Genomic DNA, 22951 nt, shown 5'->3' with positions numbered 1-22951 from the left:
AGAGGTGCTCAAGCAGCGTTCCCTCTTACCCTAATAGTGAGCAGCCAACAAAGTGCCCCCCTGTTGGGGCTCTGGAACTTGCTCCCTCCATTGTTCCACAATAGCATGAATATGATCATATTTGGAGCTTGTTGCAAAAGCCAAATAAAATTTGGGGGGAAGGAAGAAGGGATGTTTTAGGGACCTTTTCTGTTGATTTGAATTACTTGGGTAGCTGAGTTAATTTATCAATACTTATTTTTATGGTCATTGTGATTTGACACCAACAGCTTTTTGGGTAGGCATTTTTATTTAAATCTAAGATGTATCCAACAAGCTGTGTACTCAAGTAAATTCCAGGATGAGGCCCCACTGCAAATCAAGCTTTTAATAGATAAAACACATACCTGTACCTGGATAGCCCATGTATAATTATGTATTAAACTTCTGTGAACCTTGATAGTACTTCCAGAATGTACTCTTGGGGTTGAGCTGTTTGCCCCAATGACATGTGGTAACTTAATTTGCCCAGATTTGTACTTCAAATTACAAGCATTGGGAATGATAGAGGGACAGAGGTCCATGAGAAGTGTGTGTGGCTGGATTAAGAATTACTATTTTGGATGAGATGTCCAACAGAGGTGATGACTTGTTCACTAGAGAACTTTAGGCAAAGAGAGGTCTCTTTGGAACCTCTCTTTGGAAGGCCTCTCCTGAGGGAAGAACAAAAAAGGCACTTTAAATTATTTCCCAGAGATCTGTCTGTACACATCCAAAGTTAATAAGATGGACACTGAACAAGAATAGATCCGGACTCAAAACTGTGGATCTGAAACTGTCATCTCTAGCCTATCTCTGTTGTATGGTTAGCATATGAGTCTTCATTTGGTATGGAAATGACATTTAAAATGTGTAAAAAATATAATCGTCTTAGTCCTCTTCAATGTTTAAATGCTTGTTGGAATCCTAGCTTTAAAACATCAACTATATTTTTGCACTGCAGGTTATTAGGGCACTGTTTTCTGGCTCATTGCTTGTTATACAACTGTCCTCACAAGAAAAAGTCTAAAGTAATTTTTTTTAGCAGCTTCAGATGGAAAAGGGAAGCAGTGATAGATAAAATAAGCTTTGCATAACACCAAACATTGGTGCTCCTACATCTTATTTTGTTAGAAGTTGGCTGAAGACTTGGACTTGTGGTGTAGTGTTTGTGAACTGCTGAAGTACATGACTCATTGTTCTGCGAAATCTGCTCTTGCAGTGAGCTGAGGACTTTGGCTCCTTAGGCTGACTGGAAAGATTCCATCTCTGAACAGGCATCCTGCTGCACAGGGAGAACTGACTGAACCTACTCATTGTTTATCAAATAATTTGACAAGAGTCTGCTTTTGCTCAGGTGCCCACATGGTTCTGTGAGTTAATGCATGTTGCCTTTCACTCTGAGTTGGTGGTTTAGTTGTTGGGTCACAAGTGAAAATTAGATTGTCCCCATAGGCACAGTTGTTGTTTTCTGTTCAGAGGAGTAAACTGTTGTGATGGAACTTGCATCTGCTTCAAATCGGTATTCTTAGTTTCTCATGTAACAGCCTGTTCTCCCCATTCCTGTCCTCAAATTCATGTTTGATGTTACATTTGTACAGTGGAGATGATGGAATCAGCTAAGATTCATTGTCAAACAAAGCTCAGTGCTGGAGCAGACGGGTGGGTTAATATTGCTTAGTTTAGTGAATCAAATATATTATATTTCTAGCACAGCATTCTCTAAACAAGTATCTGCAGTTTGCCAACTTGCTTTTCATTAGCTTTATCAGTATAAAGCAAGACTGCAATGACCAGACTAAGATCAGTTTATAAAATGACTTCATTGTCTTGTTCTAGTGGCGGGGAGAATGATGGTGAGGACTTTGACCAGGACTGGAAACCCCCAGATAACGAGCTGATCCAGAAGCTTATAACACAGGTTGAATATTATTTCTCAGATGAGAACCTTGAGAAAGATGCCTTCCTCTTAAAGCATGTGAGAAGAAATAAGATGGGCTATGTCAGTGTTAAGCTACTCACTTCTTTCAAAAAGGTAGGCTCATTTCTGAGGGGCTTTTAAATCTACTCTATCCAACTTAATGAGCTATTGAACAGATAGGGCACATTGGTTTTGGCCAGTCTGAAGGGTTGATGCAGTTAACATCCTACTGTTACATTTGTTCTTTGCTTCTAAAATGTTGCATAAATAATCAGACAAAACTTCTTGATTTGCCCAAGAAATTGTGTAAGTCCCTCAAGCCTAAGGGAGAGTGAAATTTAGAAAAAGCATCCCTTTCTTGGATCCTACCAAGCAAGATCTTAACCTACCTTTTTTTCCCCCTGAGAAACTCCTAGCTTTAGGGGGGAGACTTTTAAAATTACATGGTAGATATTTTTTTTTTGAGCCAGCACCATCCTGATGAGAGATCAATGTCTTTTGACCTTTGCAGACTTAAGAACTTGGCTGTACAGTTTGGTCCAATAGCTACAGTGCCCTGAGAGTCAGGACTTGTGGGTCCTAGGCCTTATATTTTGATATTCTGAAAGGCACTATGGAAGTGCCCCTTTTAACTATTAAGGGTAGGGACTCTGTTTAATAGTTTTCTAAAATTAAGCACAAAAATAAGGTAATGGGACACAGGGGGAGGCAACCTGTTTGGAATTTGATGCAGCAGGCAAAGCAACTGTTGAATATGCAGCATAAGCATGCCTCTGTGATGAGATGGGAGTAGAAAGATTCTAAGAACTCTTGAAGAGGCATAGAATAGCCATAGAAATAATGACTTGTTTAGTCTGGGTAAGTCTGCAGTTGGTGATAACTTTGATCTCCAATCATGTAAAAGGAACAGGAAGTTCACAACATTGTACTGATGATCACAGTGACAGTAGGGAAACATTTTTAAACCTACTTTCTGTTCAGGAGGGATACTATAGAAGACTTTGGCTGATCTTTCATTTGAAATCCAACCCTATAGCAGTCTCAGGTTTTCAATAGGGGTAGAGAACTATAGTTTTGGTGGCTTTAATGAGCTGCATTAAAGTGTAACCCTTTTTTTAAAGGTAAAACATCTTACCAGAGACTGGAGAATCACAGCCTATGCTTTGAAGTATTCAGACATTCTTGAGCTGAATGAAGATAGCAGAAAGGTTAGAAGGAATACCCCAGTTCCAGTGTTTGCTAGTGAGACCCTGCCTAGCAAGATGCTGCTTGTGTATGATATCCACTTGATTTCTGAGCTACAGGTTCTGAGCCAGGATCAAGAAAATGGATGCATGCAAGAAAAGATGATGGAGCATCTTTTCAAGACCTTTGTTACTTTTGGTGTAATTTCATCCGTTCGCATTCTCAAACCTGGTAAGGATCTTCCACCTGATGTCAAGAGATTCAGTAATCGATACACCCAAGTTGGAACAAAGGAATGTGCAATAATAGAGTTTGAAGAAGTAGATGCAGCAATTAAAGCTCATGAAATCATGTGTATTGAAAAGAATAATGAAATTGGCATGAAAGTTACCCTGATAGGTATGAAGCCTCCAAAGAAAAAAGTTGTGAAAGACAAGAACCATGACGAAGATCCCAGCAAGTCTCTCAACAAAATTAAATCCCTGAATAAGAGAGTTGAGGAACTTCAGTATGTTGGGGATGAATCATCAGCAAACAGCTCTTCTGATCCAGAGAGTAATCCTACATCTCCACTATCTGGACGCAAGACTACCAGCAAGTTGAGCCCTACCACCTATCAGAACAACCACCTGAGCCCTAATGTTTCACCTAGGTCAAGCCCCTGGAATAGCCCATCTTCTCTGCGCAAAGTGTCCAAAAAGTCTCCGCTTGCTGAAGATGGCAAACTTAACCCTAGCACTAGCCCTGAAATCTCAAGGAAATGTGCAGATTACTCTTCAGATAGCAGTATTACTCCTTCTAGTAGCCCATGGGTTCAGAGGAGAAGACAAGCTCAAACTGTAACCCAAGAACAAAGTCCAGTAAGTAGCCCAATGCTTGCCCGGAAAATACAAAATGCAGATGGATTACCTGTAGGAGTATTGCGGTTACCCAAAGGTCCTGATGGTACTAAGGGATTCCATAATGGATGCGAAAGGAATAAACCTATGAAGAATGAATAAATCTTCGGTATTTTTCTTTTAAAACAAGTTTCACAAATCAATTTATTTTTGTTCAAGCCTGGTAAAAAGACTAGCACTTAAGTGACTGAATGAAGTCCAGTATTTAATTTTTAAAGGTTTTGTATTCATGTAGAGACTCATTTGTATATCTGTATTTGCACTTAATCTGCATTATTTTTATATTTTTTTTGTTTGAGAGCTGAACATTGAAATGTTACTTTTTTTTATGCCAGGTATTTAAAACAATTTATGTAACTGCATATTTGTGCAAAGCTATGATTCTGAACAGCAATGTGTAAACACTTGATAATATTTAGCTGTTGTACCACAGCATTTCAAAGCAATACATCACCAGTCTGTTTATTAAGAGGTTTGAAGGCTTCCTATTTTTAGTATGTTGAAAGGAACACTAAGCTGTAATGTCCTGTCAGACACTTCGCTAAACTTGTTTGCTTAAATTTCCAAAAATCCTATATAATAGGACCAAACTGTGTGTATTTTCTGTGATGTGAATAAAAAAATGCTGAGTAATGAAGACTGTTTTCTAGGTATCAGATTCTAATGTTCAAAATGATCAGATAAAGACTAAAGGTTCTAAAGTTTGTGACCGTCTAAACCAAATTGTTTAAACGCATGTTTCCTATAAAGCAGGCTAAACAGCTTTCTTTGGAATATGGAATACCTACATCTTTCAACCCTATCTGGCCCAGGTTTAGGTCTCAAGTTTCACAGGACTTGCTCTACCTACTGTGCGAGGACATCATGTGTATATGCCAAGTGACCAATGCAGTTTAGAGTGAATCCTGCGTGTAAACTAGGCCTTATATTGAATATAGGCAACCTAAGGGCTAGTCTACACTAGAATCTCTACAGTGGTGCAGCTGTACTGATGTAGTTGTACCACTGTATTCCATGCTGACAGAAGAGAGCTCTCCTATCAGCATCACTCCACCTCCCCGAGCAGCAGTAGCTATGTCAGCGGGACAGCTTCTCCTGCCATCCACATTGTCCACACCAGCACTTAGATCTGTGTAACTTGCACTGCTTTTCCATGCCTGGGAGTGACTTACATTATACTGAAGTAAGCACTGGTGTGTACAAGCCCTAAGTTTAGCTCATTAAGAACATGGCTCTCAGAAATTTTTATCTTCAAAAAGAGTCCAGACAGCAAAGCCATAAGCATTCAATATATTTGAACAAAGGTGGTGTGCATGTTTTGTTTTCCCTAAGTACATATCAATACCTAGAATATCTCCTCAGGATTGCACAGGAGTGGGCACAGAGTGTTCACTTTTTTTTTAATGCCATTGCAGCTGGCAGAAGTCCAGATTAGATGAATCACTTCATCTGGGGCCATGCATGTATTTCTAAGAGGCTTTTGTTTTGTGCTCTTTTTTACGTGGTGGTTCTCTCTTGGGACTGAGAGGCCAGACAGAAATCCATCTTCTCCAACCCATCCTAATCCAAGTCTCCAATATTGCAACCAGTATAGGTAAGCCAGGCAAGGCGGATTAGTTTATCTTTTGTTTTGTGTGAATTTTCCCTGTGTTAAGAGAGGTTTATTCCTGTTTTCTGTAACTTTAAGGTTTTGCCCAGAGGGGGATCCTCTGTGTTGAATCTGAATACCCTGTAAAGTATTTTCCATCCTGATGTTACAGAGATGATTTTTACCTTTTTTTTTAAATAAAAACCTTCTTTTAAAAACCTGACTGATTTTTCCACTGTTCCAAGATCCCAGGGTTTGGATCTTTGATGATTTTGTAACTAATTGGTTAGGATATTACACTCAAGCCTCCCCAGGAAAGGGGGTGTGTAGGGCTTGGGGAAGATATTTTGGAGGGAAGATGTCTCCAAGTGGTCTTTCCCTGTTCTTCGTTTAAAACGCTTGGTGGTGGCAGCATACTGTTCAAGGACAAGGCAAAATTTGTACCTTGGGGAAGTTTTTAACCTAAGCTAGTAAGAATAAGCTTAAGGGGTCTTTCATGCAGGTCCCCACATCTGTACCCTAGAGTTCAGAGTGGGGAAGGAACCTGACAGGAGGTATTGTTACTTTCTTGATTTAAAAAAATTGGGACTGTTGGATAACCCAGTGGAAAAGGGAACTGAAGAAAATCAGGCTTTGCTAAAGAACACCTGAGCAATTGGGATGGAAATGAAGTTTGAGGAACAGGTAATCAAATTAGGCAAACAAGTTGGCTATTAGCAATGGCTTCATAGAGAGACAGTCTCCTCATCTCTAACAAAAGGGAGTAAATTAGCTGTACCTACACAAACAAGTTGTCTTGCTGGTCCCTTTTCAAGAATTGTATAAATTAATACACTCTAGCATAGAGGCTTATTATTCATATAGCTGAGAAGAACATACCTCATGCATGAAATGGGGTGGGGGAGAAGCTTGGGGAAGGTGTCCTGTAAGATAGAATTGTTTAAAATCCTAAATTTGTCAAACTACTTATAGCCCAGTTGGCTGGATTTGAGTTGATATCCTCTTCAGTAGGAAATCATAGAGACTAGCACAGCTTTTCTGAGGTGCCACATAGTTTGAATAAGCATTTGGGGTATAAGCAAGGGTGCATATGATTAATAGCTATAAAATCATGAATGAGGGTGAGAAAGTGAATAGCAAAGTGTGACTTACCCCTTCACATAACCACCAGGGGTCACCCAATGAAAATAGGTAACAGGTTTAAGACAAAGTATTTCACACAAAGCCCAGTCAACCTGTGGAACTCATTGCGATAGGATGGAGAGAAGGCCAAAACTGAGTTTAAAAAAAGTATTACATTCATGGAGGATAGAGTCTTCAGTCCCTATTAGCAAAGATGGTCAGGGAAATGAGCCAATGCTCAAGCTATCCCTAAACCTCCAGCTGGGAGAGCCTCCAGCTGGACAACAGGAGTTGGATCACTTGATAATTGCCCTGTTTTGTCTATTCCCTCCAAAGCCTCTAGCACTGGCTACTGTCAGAAGACAGGATACTTGGTAGATGGACTAATGTTTTGCCTAGCAATAGGCTATAATTTAAAGTTTCCAATTGTGACCTCCAACCTCTGTCAAATACAGCAGTATGATCACTTTTCAACCAGGCTGAAAAGCAACCCCTTCATCAGTACTGTGAAATAATGTTTTTATCCAGTTACCTTGCTGTGTTTATTACAATCTGAAAGGAAATAGAGCATTCACTGTCCCTGGGCTTGGGGTCCATTTTTAAGTGGTTATCTATAGCTAACAAAAACAAATTACACTTCATTTTGTGTAGCACAACTAATATTAAAGTATCTGTATCCTTACCTTTTTAAAAAAAAGTCAGTTTCCTCTCAAATATTTATCTAGCGCAAAAGTTCAGCTTTATTAGAGTGGGGAGGCAATATATGCTTATAGAGAAAACAAGTAAAAATGGTAAAGCTTACTAGAGCTGTACCTTTGTTTCACTCCATATGCCGGCCTCAAAAATAAAATGTATTCCTGTGTATCACTGATGCTTTGAATATGAAATCTGCTCCTGGACACAGAATCAGCTGATTTTGCTTGAACCTCTTTGATGCAACACCACAACTAATTAGCATCAGAAGTGTCCCACTCATTGCTCAACACATATCTGCCAGTAACTTGGTCCTTTATTTAATTCACACATTAAAAAGTACTATTTCACAGACAACCCCATTGGAAAAATGTATCCTAGAAAAACACTACTGAATTAAGCAGGGAATACTATCCCATTGATTAGAAGCCTATTTATTCCAGATGCTAAAACATGATTAAACTATAAAATCCTCAGACTGCAACCACTTTTCATCAGGGAGTTGAAGTTCAGTCACTTTTCCTTACAGAACTGAAAGAAGGGGAATATAGTCTCATAATTAGCTAGAGCCACATTCTGCTGTTTACTCTCACTAAGTATTGCCCCACTCTACAAGTAGTCCCAGAGATTTCAGTGAGCCTACTCATGGTTTGAAATAGTATTCTTTGTGAGTGAAGATATCAGAATCTGGTCTCACGGTTGCTAACAAAGTCCTAAACTTACTTCAAGTCCAGGTAACAACATATCCAGGCCGATTTCATGTCGTTTTCCTTACTTCACCATGACCATATACTTCTTGGTTGAGAAACATATTTTGTGGAAACTCTGATGATGCAGATTACAAAGCCACCCTGTAGACTCACTCTTTGCCAATGCCCTGGCCTGCTAGATGGTCTGCTCACCATTCAATGGCTGCCTTTGAAGAGTAATAATTGCATTCACATAGTGCTATTTCAGTGTAAAATTAATTACTGTAGTCTCCCATGACCATTCCACAATGTGGCTATTTTAGTGAATGTACTTATTTTACTGATCATCCCAGTTCCAAAAAAGGCCAAAACAAAAGTCACCAAACACTTCAACGTTCCATGTTCATATTTTATACATGCTCAATAAACTTACAAATAAATAATGTATAGGCCTCGGAACTAAAACCTGTAAGTACGTTTGTTTAATATCAGCTGAAGAATGGGAATTAAAAATTATTTAATTTTTTCCATCTGGATAACTTTGACTTCAGCCATTAAATATGATGGGCATATGAACTGTTTTGTTATCATATTTAGAGATGAGGTCCAATCATGCATCACTGGGAGTCAAAACATAGGTGTAATTAAGGGTAACATTTGGTTCTTTGTATCTACAACCACATTCTACATTTGGTTATTATGGAGAAAGCTCTCAGGCTGTAGTGATCAGTCTGATTAGTTAGTATGTGTTTTTTACATTGCTAAGAACTAATGATTGGTAAATTCAATGGGAGTTCTATTCCATAAATAACCCCAGACTTTAGTCCTTTCTGAATGGCTGGAAGGTTCATTGAGTACATATTACCTTGATTCAAAGGATCCATTTGAAATTTTATATTTTAACTACACGATAGTTTCCATACTTTAGCTAAGCAAAATTAGGGTAAAGTATGTTTTGCTTATAAATCAATTTCCTTGTATGGTCTTGAGTACTAACATAGCGTATTGCAAATAAGTTACAATTTACTGATGATATTCTGCCAAGAACTATTTAACATTTAAAAAACTACTCTTACACTGTCTACATAGTGTGATGGTGTCAACAGCATCAAAGTACATGATCCTGTGTTGAAGCTTTGAGCATCCAGTGTTGTAGAACATGCAAGGTAAGCATGGAGCTGAGAGAATCCAATGGACCGATTGAAATAATTTGGAATGTTCACTTGTGATAGGCCCTGGCAGCAGGAAATTGAGGACACAAAACTAAAGATTTTTTTAAAAAGTGAAGAGTCACACATGTGGTATTTCCCAATAAATTGGTGTAGTGGGTTTTCCTGGATTAAGGAGGAAAACTATTCTTCCTCTTTTTGCCATAGCGCTGTAGTCCCTTTTGTGCCCGTTCATAAGAACACATTTTCAAATCTAAACTCTTCCTCCCTTTTGTATCAATGATCCACTTAATTAATTGGTGCACTTCTGTGCTAATAACCACTTTTTAAGATAGCTTTTAAGCAGTAATAAATATCACAATACAGCAACTCAGTTTAAGGTATCAAATGATGATACGGCTGCTTCACACATCATAAGGTCACAGACTCCATGTTAAACTCATTGTGAAGTCATTACTTGAAACTAGTTGTACAGAAAATAAGATAAATCCAGTCTCAAGCCAACACCTAAACTGATTACATCATGTCTTTCTGTGCCAGGTGAGCAACTTTGTTTCTTTTGGTACAATTTAGTTTATAATAAAATAGGTTTACACTCAAATTTATATTAGAGTCATTATGTATTCAAATAAAATACTGTGTGTTCTTTTAAAATATTTATCTGTGAATATAAATAAGTACTTTGTTATGCACAAAAATTAAAATATATTTGAAATAGCATGTGTGTGAATTATTTTACATAAAATAATTGAACCTGTATCATTATTTGATTTATTTTATTTTTCTTACTTTCAGAGACCATCTTTAATTTCTACACCAACAGTCTTTTCAGACCATAAAATGGACAACAAATCAAAAGTGGATCTTACTGATCTAGTAAGTATGCTTTTCTCCTAAAAGCACAAATATTTCATACTGTCTTGGGGGCTCATGGTTGAATCCTGATCCTGTTGTAGTCACTAGAACTGAATCAGGCTCCAAAATGAGGTTTTAACTATTTGTGTGCTTTAGGGGAGGAGGAACTTTCTGATGTACAAAAATGTGACAAATACAAGGAACATGCAAGCCCAAGTCATGAAAGCTAACCTCGTTTCCACTTCAGGTAAAAATGAATCAACTTTTGATTAAACCCTGGCTTACTGTGCAAAATCTCAGCAGAAGACCAAATGAGCATTTTGTTTTTAAATTACTGAAATTATTTCAGTTAGAGAAATGGGCCTTGTTTAATGCATGGTAACTTTCGTTTTTTACAAAAATAAACTTTCACAAAACAATAAAGATCTGTAAAATATTTTCATTAATCATCTTCAAAGTCCAATGGAATTTTTCTTTTTTAAATTCCTTTGCATTCTTTACTTCTCAGAAATTGCAACATGGGCCTCCTGCATAAGAACCTGAAAGGGGAACTGACTTAAAACTCACTGTGGAGAAAAGTGAAACTGACTCATCTATGCCATTGTCCAAATGGAGAGAAATACAAAAATCAAAACCAACCATTATCCAGCCCCAATTGCTAGCAACAAATCTAATTTGTGCATTTTGCTAAAAGTTATTAAGCCCTAGTTTTGGCAGACAGCAAGAGGCAACAAAGTCCAAGATTGAGGGCTTTCCACAGATGATGCTCTGCTGCCTTCCCCTAGTAAATCTGCCACGTGGACAGACACAAAAAGCAATTGCTAGAGTATGCAGGTGGCAGAAACTTTGTCAGAAAGAGAACCAATAGGGTATCAAGGCTCAATTGGCTTTGATTACACTAGAGAAATTTTCCTCAAAATTCAAACTGAACCATTTTTCAAACTGGTTAGAGCTGCAATGTAGAGAAGCCTCAACTGGCACCATTCCTATAGCCAATTTAGTTAAACCAAAAGATGTGTGTGTATTAAATTTCCCCAGTGTAGATGAGGACATTGTATCAAAGGAGCAGTGTACTAATACAAACTAAAAATAAGTTTGCGTTGCTTTATTAAATTTAATCTTATCCGATAAACTGGCCAAACCTTTAAAACAAAACAAGGTTGTTTTAAAGAATACAGTTAAAGAATACAATACTCAAACAACCATAATGAACAAATATTGAGCCAACTTTCATGAGACAGTGTCCCCTCACGTGAATTACAGATACATCTAATGAGGTCCCTGATTAAATGAAACGTTCAGTTCTGGACCTGCCATGCCTACGAAATTATCTGCAGTTACTCAAGAAAGTAATGTCACTATCACCAAATTACTTAAAACATGTCCATGCTAAGAACAAACTGGCTGCAAATAGCTTCACTATAACTCTATATGAAATCAAATTATACCATGTATGCTATCTCATCTGTTTTCCAACACTGGACAGCCAAATGAAAGACAATTTGCATCATTTCCCTCTGTAGGAACATTTTCTGCCATTATCTCAACAAACGTGAGGTGACATCACTGAGTACGTCTTCATTTGCAACACACAATGCGCAGACAAATCCGTTCTCCTCTTTCACATTGCTTACATCAACATTTTTATAAAATGAGTAGGAAAAAAAATATTTGGATCCAATTCTACAACCTTTAGTTGGAAGGAGTCCCGCTGGTAATGGTACTAATCTCATGAGTAAAGCTTGCAGGACTGGGTACTTAGTAGTTAGTACAAAAAAATGTGCTAAGAAATTGAATTTCCCTTCTGCAGGTTGTGGTCCTGTAATGGACAGAAAACTACTCAGCTACATCAAAGTCATAGATTCCATCAAACCGTGGAGGACTGCTGGGAAGCCCTTTGGTGAGGAACATTTTGCTTTGTTGTGTCTTCGGATATGGGTCAAATCCTGCTTGCAATTGACATTAGTATTAGTAAGTCAAGCAGGAAATGGTTTGAAGAGGCTATGGGGTAGAATTTTCAAAAGTGATAAGTCACAAGTCTGATTTTTCCAACCATGAAAATGAATTTCAAATGAATCTTTAAAGCTATGAAAAAAAATACTTTTACTGCAAAGATGGAGAAAGGTGAACGTTACTGTGATGGAAATAAGTTTTTAAAACATGTGCCTAACTAATCGTTTTGTTAACTTGGTTGATAACAACTCTAATTTATTTCAAGCTATTTAATTTTATTTGTAGTTCACTGAAAGTGTGCTCAGTGCTTTACAAACATTAAAGTCAAGCTCCCTGCTCTGAAAATACTTAAATTGAAAAGGAAAAAAAGCTTATATCGTGATAGCAAGAGTAACTTTTAGCATGAGCCATGTGTCACATAATAGTATTAGTATTAAAGTCAGTTTTGAATAAAGAGGTAAGCTAGTAAAGTACAAATTTTAAGTCACTTTCTGAAAAAAAATCTCTACTTCCATCAAGCTCATTTAACTTACTGTTTCATTAGTTCTTAGTGATAATACCTGTATGAGTAAAATAAATATATATAGTATATTGTATTTATATATACTTTGGGTGGGTACACGCACGTACATACACACTTTTGTCTAGGTATAATTACTAAGAACCAATTAAATACATGATCATTTAAAATAGACAAAAAACATCGTCATTTTACAAATGTGCAAACTAATCCATACTGTTTAATCATTCCTCTATGAATTTAAACAAAATATGCCTCTTTTATATTACTTCTAGCCTGGTTTGTTGAAAAGTCAAACAGTAAATTCTTACAGTAGAGTCTCAGAGTTACGAACACCTCAGGAACGGAGGTTGTTCGTAACTCTGAACAAAATGTTATGGTTGTTCTTTCAAAAGTTTACAAATGAACATTGACATAATATAGCTTTGAAACTTTACTACGCAGAATAAAAATGCTGCTTCCCTTTTTTTTTTTTTTTAGTAGTTTATGGGTTTAAGACAGTAATATACTGTATTTGGGGGGTGGGGGGTTGTCTCAGCTGCTGCCTGATTGTGTACCTCCAGTTCCAAATGAGATGTGTGGTTGACTGATCAGTTCGTAACTCTGATGTTCATAACTCTGAGGTTTTACTGAACTTTACTTTTAATTAATCAATAAACATGCTTGCTTATTTGTATGTAGAAAACCTAAGCATGCTGTCTAATAGCTTGGGGTTTGTTTATATTATAAACAAAAGTATACACAAAGTAAATATCTTTAAATTAAACACTAATAAGTTCTCAAGCAGCATTTTTCTTACTTTGCCTATCTAAATTTTTATCATCATTGATGGAAGTATTTTACATTGGTTTGTGAGCATATGGTAAAATCAATGTTTACTGACATTTACCAGTAAAACTCTAATCCTTCCAACCCTAACTATAGCCCATCTATGGTAATATAAGAAATAAGTTTAATAACCACGCTTAAACACAATTTAGATTCTTCTTGGGGTTACTCAGGATATAAACACAGAGCTTGGGTGGCCAGGGCAAAGGGACTCAAACCTTTTAAGACTGGAGTTTAAAAAAAAAAAAGTGTTCTAACCCAAGTACAAGAAATCTAATTAAGTTAATCAAGTCGGATTATTATAGAATCAGAGTAATTTTGATATGTCAAACACGTACATTCTTCCATTAGCACTCAAGCCAGCAAATATCCTCAATATAGCTTTTCCTTACTACGAGTTCCTTTATCTGCCTCTGCTTTTCAAGGGACTGGAATAAGTCTCCAACTCAGGTCTTTACACTACGGAAATTTTCCTGTTACTGCTAACAATTAGACTGATATTAGTAATGGTGGGGGCTCAAGTGTTGACAAAGTTCTCATGGCCAGCACTATTTTTAACACCATGTCAATTAGATTTGCTCAGAGCAGGTGTTAGCAGTGGCATAGTGCAAAGTTATCCTGAAGCAGTGGAGATTAGCATTCAAGGTTCCAGATCTGATGCAGTTTGCCAACAAGGAAATGTCCTATTAGCAGTCAGAAAAAGACTACAGGCTTTGTATTTACCACTGTATCCTGTATCACCCCTGTGTGTAGTGCAGTGGGGCTGTCCCTCCCAACTAGCAAGAAGAGACTCAGTTTGTCCGTGACATCTTACTCCTACTGTCAATGCTCACTCAACCAACAAACTTCCAGAGTTATAGAAACAGCCTGCCTACAAGCAGAACCTCTGCAACTCAAGTACAGGATTGGCTGGACTGTGTAGAAAGTGAAGTATATAACATGAATAACAAAGACAGGTGCTATTACATACAAACAATGCACATATAAGACTTATAGAATCATAGAACCATAGGGTTAGGAGGGATTGCAAGGGTCATCTAATCTAATCCCTGGCCAAGATGCAGGATTTGTTGTATCTAAACCATCCAAGACAGATGGCTATCCAGCCTCCTTTTGAAAACCTCCACTGAAAGAGCTTCCATGAATTCTCTAGACAGTTTTTTCCATTGTCCTACTGTTCTTATAGTTAGGAAGTTTTTGCTGAGATTTAATCTAAATCTGCTATGCTGTAGTTTGAGACCACTGCCTCTTGTCTTGTCCTCTGTGGCAAGAGGGAACTTTTCTCTGTCTTTTTTTATGGCAGCCTTTCAAGTATTTGGAGCCCACTATCATATCCACTCTTAATCTTTTTTCCAAACTAAACATACCCAGGTTTCAGAGTAGCAGCCGTGTTAGTCTGTATCCACAAAAAGAAAAGGAGTACTTGTGGCACCTTAGAGACTAACAAATTTATCTGAGCATAAGCTTTCTCGAGCTACAGCTCACTTCATTGGATACATGCAGTGGAAAATACAGTGGGGAGATTTTATATACACAGAGAACATGAAACAATGGGTGTTACCATACACACTGTAACGAGTGAGATCAGATAAGGTGAGCTATTACCAGCAGAGGAGAGAGAGAAAAAAACAAAACAAAAAAACCTTTTGCAGTGATAGTCAAGGTGGGCCATTTCCAGCAGTTGACAAGAATGAAGTGAGCTGTAGCTCATGAAAGCTTATGCTCAAATAAATTGGTTAGTCTCTAAGGTGCCACAAGTACTCCTTTTCTTTTTGCGAATACAGACTAACACGGCTGTTACTCTGAAACGTGTGAGGAATAGGTCACCTTCAGCCCCCAACTAAAACCTCTCCAGCGCATCATCAAGGATCTACAACCTATCCTGAAGGACGACCCATCACTCTCACAGATCTTGGGAGACAGGCCAGTCCTTGCTTACAAGCAAATACTCACCAGCAGCCACACACCACACAACAAAAACACTAACCCAGGAACCTATCCTAAGCCCATTGCCAACTGTGTCCACATATCTATTCAGGAGACATCATAATAGGGCCTAATCACATCAGCCACACTATCAGAGGCTCGTTCACCTGCACATCTACCAGTGTGATATATGCCATCATGTGCCAGCAATGCCCCTCTGCCATGTACATTGGCCAAACTGGACAGTCTCTACGTAAAAGAATAAATGGACACAAATCAGACATCAAGAATTATAACATTCAAAAACCAGTCAGAGAACACTTCAATCTCTCTGGTCACTTGATTACAGACCTAAAAGTGGCAATATTACAAGAAAAAAACTTCAAAAACAGACTCCAACGAGAGACTGCTGAATTGGAATTAATTTGCAAACTGGACACCATATAGGCTTGAATAAAGACTGGGAGTGGATGGGTCATTACACAAAGTAAAACTATTTCCCCAGGTTTATTTTTCCCCCTACTGTTCCTCACATGTTCTTGTCAACTGCTGGAAATGACCCACCTTGATTATCACTAGAAAAGGGGGGGTGTTTTTTCTCTCCCTCTCTCACCTTACCTGATCACTCTCGTTACAGTGTGTATGGTAACACCCATTGTTTCATGTTCTCTGTGTATATAAAATCTCCCCACTGTATTTTCCACTGCATGCATCCGATGAAGTGAGCTGTAGCTCACAAAAGCTCATGCTCAAATAAATTTGTTAGTCTCTAAGGTGCCACAAGTCCTCCTTTTCTTTAAACATACCCAGTTCCTTCAGCCTTTGCATTCCATCCCTTTGATCATCTTTGTAGCTCACCGCTGGATCCTTTCTAGTTTCTCTACATCTTTTCTATATATTGGTGACCAAAATTGGATTCAGTACTCTAGCAGAGGCCTAACCAGTGCCAAGTTAAGCAATACTATCTCCTCCCGTAACTTGCTTGCTATGCCTCTGATAATTCAACCCAAAATTGTTTTTTTTTGCAATAGCATCGCATTGTTGACCCATGTTGAGATTGTGATCCACCACAACTCCCAGATCCTTCTCAGCAGTGCTGCTGCCAAGCCAGTTATCCTCCATTTTCTATCAGTGCATTTGTTTTTTTCCCCCAAAGTGTAGTACCTTACATTTGTCTTTGTTGAATTTCATTTTGTTGTTGATAGCCCAGTTCTCCAATTTATCAAGATCCCTTTGAATTTTAGCTTTATCCTCCAAAGTGTTTGCCGCCCTCCTTGCCTTTGTCTCATGTGCAAATTTGATCAGTATGCTCTCTATTCCTACATCCAGGTCATTAATAATGATGTTAAACAACAGCAGACACAGAACAGATCCCTGTGGAATCCCATTTGAGACCTCCTTCCAGTCTGACATTATTCCATTAATAATCTTTGTTTGTGGACGTTAATTATGTATCCACTTAATGATAGTTCTGCCAAGCCTGAATTTCTTCAGTTTACTTATCAGAATGTAACGTGGGGCCTTGCTAAAGTCCAGGTATATTATGTCCACCGCATTCTCCCTATCCACCAAACCAGTTACCTTGTCGAAGAAGGAAATCAAGCTGGTTTAGTATAATTTGTTCTTAGTAAATCCATGCTGGCTGCTAGTGATTACTCCTTCATCCTCCAGGTATTCACAAATAGAATGTTTTATACATTGCTCCAGTTGCTTCCCAGGTATTCAGGTCAGGCTGACTGAGCTATAGTTTCCCAGTTCCTCCTTTTTAACAATGGACATTACATTAGCTCTTCTCCAGTCTTCTGGGGCCTCTCCTGTCATTCAAGAGTTTGCCAATATTATTGCCACAATAGAAGGCCAATGTAACTCAAAGCAAATACTACCAGAACACATTGGTTAACATACCAGTATTATGTGAGCACTCAGAACTGACACTGCTATAGGCAATCACAGTGGGGACTGGAAAAGGGTGATTAAACTTAAGTTCTTGGGGAAATTTTCCATTGAGTAAATTTGTAAAAACTGAGTTGACACAATCTTCCTACTTCACATGAGCTGTATCTGCTTTATGTCTTTTGCAGTGTGCGACCGATTCAGTCTCTGGGCTAGTTAGAAGAAAGGACAGAAGAAAATGAAGCCCAAACAGATCATCGCAGCTACTGTGTCCTTCCTGTTTCACTCACCTGCCAGTACAAATCCAGGGTGCCTTGCTAGGTTTTGTCTACTGTAGCTTCTTTCCTTCATCTGCCATGAAAAACATTCAGTCAATGAGAAGGAGTGTTGATTTTTACTTCTTACAGTACCTTTTAAAAATTAACCATAAGAATATTTAATATAGAAAGATATACAGCAAAGAGTAATTAGATTGGTGTGACACAACTGTCCTACATCTGCAGTCTCCCTTCCATGCCTGTTGGGGAATTGTTATAATTTTTAATGTGAGCCAAAGTATCTTACATTTTATACAGCACCTTTCATCCTAAAGTGCTGCCCAAACAGTATACAGAATACTCCACTTTAATGATATCACTTACTTGCATATCCTGCATATCCATGTAAGGGTTCTTCACTGGCCCAGTTGGATTCCTTGTGTTATTCAAATTAGCTATATTCACCTAGCTGTATTCAAAACTGAGGTCCAAATGCTGCTTGTTACAATGTAATCAGTTTGGATGACTGAACAATCAGGATACTAGTCAAACTGCACCTATTTATCCATTATGCTCTTAAAGACGTGACAGTTCATATGCATGATAGAATGGGTGAAAAGCTGTATCTCCTGTTAGCACAGCATCTTGCATGTGCAGTGGATGGTCATAAAAAAAAGCCCTGCTTCTAGTATCACAGTCTGTATAGAAGCTCAAGCCCTCTCCTTACATTATACATGTATGCATGGAACTTCCTGTCATTCCACATAAATATCTAGTGGAGGAACAAGACTTCCATACTGCCAAGTGGCGCAAGATACTCGAGCAGTTATAGTGATACAGCAACTGGGAGTTCAAATTTTATTAGACCCAAGTTTAAATCCTTAACTTTTTTTAAAGATTGATTTGTGTGTATGTTGAGACTAGGATAAAAGGATTTTTTTTTAAATGGAGATCCAGGGAATCTGAGTATTTCTAAACTGGGGTACCAAATACTGAGGTCCGTGCTTAAAATGTACTCACTCCAGCAATACTCCTTACTGCAGTCCTCACTCCAGCAACACTCCCGTTGAAATCAAGGATCTCAGGATTCAGCCTCTACCCTTAGAGCACTAAGAATATGCACATCTTTTACATTTTAAAAGTTGCACATTTATTATGTATAAACAACAACAGTGAATACCAGTACTATCTGTAATACCGGAAATGGACAAGTACAAGGGAGGATGGAGGATGATATGGCAAAAAATATGATGCTTTCCCTGAAAAACAACCAAATGCACTTCAACTATTTTGCGTATGAAAAATGAGTGCATTTAGAGAAGATCACAATATTGCAGTAGCATTAATGATAAGCAAGGAGATTTTATTAACCCATTTTCAAAACAAGGCATGTGCTTCCAAGAAGATTCTCTCAGAGCATGCAGCGACCCAAGATATCACCACAGTGCTTTTCACCATTAAAATCAATGAGAGTTTTGTTACGGACTTCAGTGGGAAGAGGACAGAGCCATAAATGAGCAGCAATAAAGATCGACACAGTCAGACTGTAGTGAAATCCATCTCCTTCAATGATGTGGGGTTTTTTCCAATACAAAACAGATGCATGCGGAAAGTCCATCATCCGCATTTAATGTCAACCTACACTGGATATGAATTTCACATACTTGTAGATCCCACGTTCCCAACTGTAGTATAAATAGTTTAGACCTAGATATGGATGAGGTACACAATCACAAATATTCACACATCCTCATGGCAGGAACTATTCATTATTACGGGAGTGTGTGTTTAACTGTAACACACTAAGGCCCATATCCTGCAACTTGTTCTGCACGGTCAGACCCTTGCATCTACATGGTGATCCATTGACTTCAGTGGAGATCCACGGGGATGCAAGCATCAACCCATGGCGAACAAGTTGTAGGATCAGGGCCTTAAACATTAACTAAAACCAACATGACAATTCATACATGATTACCTCGGCTTTGCTTTAAAACAAAAGGCATATAGATTTTTATTCAAGTCTATTTTATTTATTTTTAGTGGAAAAAGCAAAACAAACAATTGGACTAATGGTTGTGTTGTTGTTGTTTTTTAACTTGGAAACAAAGCTAATTTGTATTTTAAAAGCCAGTTAGAGGGATCCAGCTAAAGGAGAGATTATACAAAGAGTTTGCCTCAGACTGGTAAGCGACTCTCCACAAAGAGGAATGGGAGGTGGAAAGAAAAATAAATCGAATACTGCTTGGGGAGTCCCATGGAATCCTACCCACTTCTAAAGGGTTGGAAAGAATTTGCTACATAGAAAATGGAAGGCTAGCTTCTGACCCTCACTGCGTTTTGCATGGACATAAGTGTGCACCGATCATCACAAAACTTAGTGTTTACATTCCACTTTACATGTTCAGAATGCTGCACAAACAAACAACAGACCCTAACAACCTCCATGAGACAGATAGCATTTATCTCCATTTCACAGCCTGGAAAGCTGGGGCAGCGAAGTGAAGTTACTTGCCTAAGGCCATACAGCCAATCAGCTGCAGAGATGAGATTTACCCTCAGGACTTTGCAGCTTGTGACCCCTTGCTCTATTCTCCAGAGTACCCCATCTCCGAGCAGCAGTTTTAATATACAGTAGAATCTCAGAGTTATGAAACCTCAGGAATGGAGGTTGTTCATAACTCTGATCAAAACATTCTGGGTGTTCTTTCAAAAGTTTACAACTGAACATTACTTCATACAGCTTTGAAACTTTACTATGCAGAAGAAAAATGCCGCTTTTTTTTCTTTTAGCAGTTTACATTTAACATAGTACTGTACTTGCTTTTTTGGGGGGGTGGGGAGTGGTTTGTCTCTGCTGCTGCCAGATTGTGTACTTCTGGTTCTAAATGAGGAGTGTGGCTGATTGGTCTGTTTGAAACGCTGGTGTTCAGAACTCTGAGGTTCTACTCTAAAGTCATATGCTGTCTGGCTTGCCAGTGGGCACACAACCCCCACATAGCAATTTACACCGATTACTTGTACTTTATGGCTGGGGCACAACTGATCACAATCATGGATGGCTGATAGGGTGCTAGGGGACTACTCACTAAAAACACATGAACCACGGCGCCTCACCCTAGATAGAGCGTTCTTTCCTTGACCTCAGGATTGGGGGATGTGGGAGCAGAATGCAGATAGGTCTTGATCTTCCCCACATACATATAACAGCAGCTATCTGAAAGTGGATCACAATAAACAACTAAATCCCCAGTTCAGAAGTCAGAGAGTGATCTGCTCCTGCTGGGACACAGAAAAGAACTGGAGAGCTCAGCCAGGACAGCTCGTTCTATACAGAGCAGACGTCACAAAGCTGTGCTTGTTTCCTATGTCCAGCTGCTGCTAGGAGGTCACATAACATTGTCTGAACTGATTTCTTAGCACATGAGAGGTAAGTATTCTCAGCAGAAAAGAATGATCCCTCTACTGGGTCACTCATTAGGCTTCATTCTAAATGACATAGCTGAGAAAGTTCATCCTGCCACATAAGCATTCTAACTCTATCTCCAGTTTTTATCATCATAAACCTTTTTCCAATTGGCTCAGACACAACAACAAGTTGCCCTGACATCTAGAGACCAAGGACTGGGACCCTATTACTAGGCTTGTGGAATCTGAGCACATCACAAATATTTGGAGGCACAGTATTAGCCATACCCATGACCGTTGTAAGATCTCCCCCTCCTAAAAAGATTTTTAAGGGCCCAATTGTCTGAGCACCTGGCAGCATCAGGCAGAGTAGAAGTGACAATGACTGTTGACAGGGGCAACACATAACCCATATTAGTAGCCTTGTTACAAGATAAAAAAAAAAAATCATTACCAATGACAGTTCTCATGAGCCAACAAAAACTTGAAACAGCATAGCCAGTGACTCATCAAACAGATTGCCTTTACATCTTCAGAACATTCAGTATGGTCTACTTTCATTAGCACTGCAAAAAATGCAGTCTGTCATAGGCCATTAATAGTCTGGTCTCCTGAAACTCAGACAGCAGAGGGATTGCCTGAAGTAATAGGACCAAAGGTCTACATGGCAGAATCTCTTTCCTAATCTATGAAGTGAAATCCCAATTCCTAGTACAATTATTTAAATACTCACAAAACACAGTCTCTTAAGTGATATAGGGGCCACATATGGCAAGATTGTGTTGTCAGTGATACTTCTGCGAAGAGTGACAGATCTATCAATGCATAAATTAATAACACTGACAAAAACCACATCTCATTTCCCAAACTAAAGAGCTCCCTGTGGTGTCAAAACAGACATGGTATCACTTAGTATAAGGAAAGCATCCCTTATAAATGATACAACTTCACATAATTTGCTGCAGAATTTACATGCCTCCAATCTACAAACCCTGAGCAAAAACAAAAGTAGTGGTTTTAGAAACACACAGCATCAAAAAAGCTATTTTTTGTTTAAAAAATAAAAAACAAATGGAAAGAAATACTTTAAATTATAATAAAGCATTTTAAAAACAAAACCCCATAAACATGTCACATGGGTTGAATTTGTCTTTAGAATTTTTTTCTGCTTGCCAGTGTAATACAGAGACACCGTAACACACTGTTAATTCTGAGTGTGTCGATAGTGTAGTTCAGTTTGATTGTGTCAGCCTATTCATTAAACTACCCACAGAAAGCTTTGGTCAGACATCTATATCAGCAGAAACAGTTCTAATGTGTCTCTTAACTGAGTGTGAAGATCTTATTGACAAGTATGTTTTTCTCCGTGAGATTGTCCATATCTTTCTGCTCCATCAGCCTACTTAAGATTGATATAGAAAAACATATACATACTGCTTAACACATTGTTGTTATGTGTGTATTATGTTCTTTTCCTACTCAACTTTATTTTGTTATGATTGTTCCAATATTTGTGATATTTTAACACATTTCAGGAAAAAGTAATTAAAAAATTAGTTTCTCTACAGTGAATACGGTATTTAGTATGTGAAAAATCTGGAATTTTACTCACTGACAGACTTTGTCCAGACAAAGTGTGGAAAGGAACTTCTCTCTCATCCTGGTTAAATAACGGTCTGTTCCTGTAGCCCTTAATTCATATAAGCAGAGGCTGCAGGACTGGGCCCTATGGTTGTATAAAAATTAAAAAGGCCAAAGACAGAATCTCTTAGGCAGATCATCCTTATTAACGGAGCTAGTATATTCAGTTTTCATCTATTTATAACTTTAGTTCAATTACTTAGTAGACTTGGTTTCAGTTTATGCCACTGTTCCCTTAGCTTCAATTTTACATGGTCTGAAGCAAAGATATAGTTGATTGATTCATAGGAGAGGTCCCATATCTGTGATGGCGTCAGATTAAATGTTTTAGCAACCAGCTGGTACTCCTGAGACAGATCTGTTGCAAAGACACCTTTATCGTCAGT

General features: G+C 38.3%; 2 protein-coding genes across 10 annotated transcripts in view; one reads left to right on the top strand and one right to left on the bottom strand.

Moving 5' to 3' along the window:
- The window catches only part of LARP6 (La ribonucleoprotein 6, translational regulator), a 14018-nt gene extending 8189 nt beyond the window's left edge, over positions 1-5829 (top strand). Inside the window, exons 2-3 of the mRNA XM_073303710.1 lie at positions 1858-2053; positions 3061-5829. Of these exons, the coding sequence (XP_073159811.1) occupies positions 1858-2053; positions 3061-4125 (1261 nt within the window). The 3' untranslated portion in view covers positions 4126-5829. The remainder of the gene's footprint in view (positions 1-1857; positions 2054-3060) is intronic.
- Positions 1-22951, bottom strand: part of MAPDA (N6-Methyl-AMP deaminase) — a 103805-nt gene that overhangs the window by 9601 nt on the left and 71253 nt on the right. For 3 of the 9 annotated variants that reach the window (XM_073303714.1, XM_073303713.1, XM_073303712.1), the window contains one exon: positions 1363-22951. In XM_073303714.1, the coding sequence (XP_073159815.1) occupies positions 22757-22951 (195 nt within the window). In that variant the 3' untranslated portion in view covers positions 1363-22756. Of the gene's footprint in view, positions 1-1362 lie in introns of those variants that run through there. The other 6 variants (XR_012153980.1, XR_012153981.1, XR_012153976.1 and 3 more) reach the window with 6 other exon arrangements.

Source organism: Lepidochelys kempii, chromosome 10, assembly GCF_965140265.1.
Source record: "Lepidochelys kempii isolate rLepKem1 chromosome 10, rLepKem1.hap2, whole genome shotgun sequence".
Classification (NCBI taxonomy): Eukaryota; Metazoa; Chordata; order Testudines; family Cheloniidae; genus Lepidochelys; species Lepidochelys kempii.
Note: the sequence above shows the minus strand (reverse complement) of the source record. Positions and strands in the feature narration are given on the sequence as shown.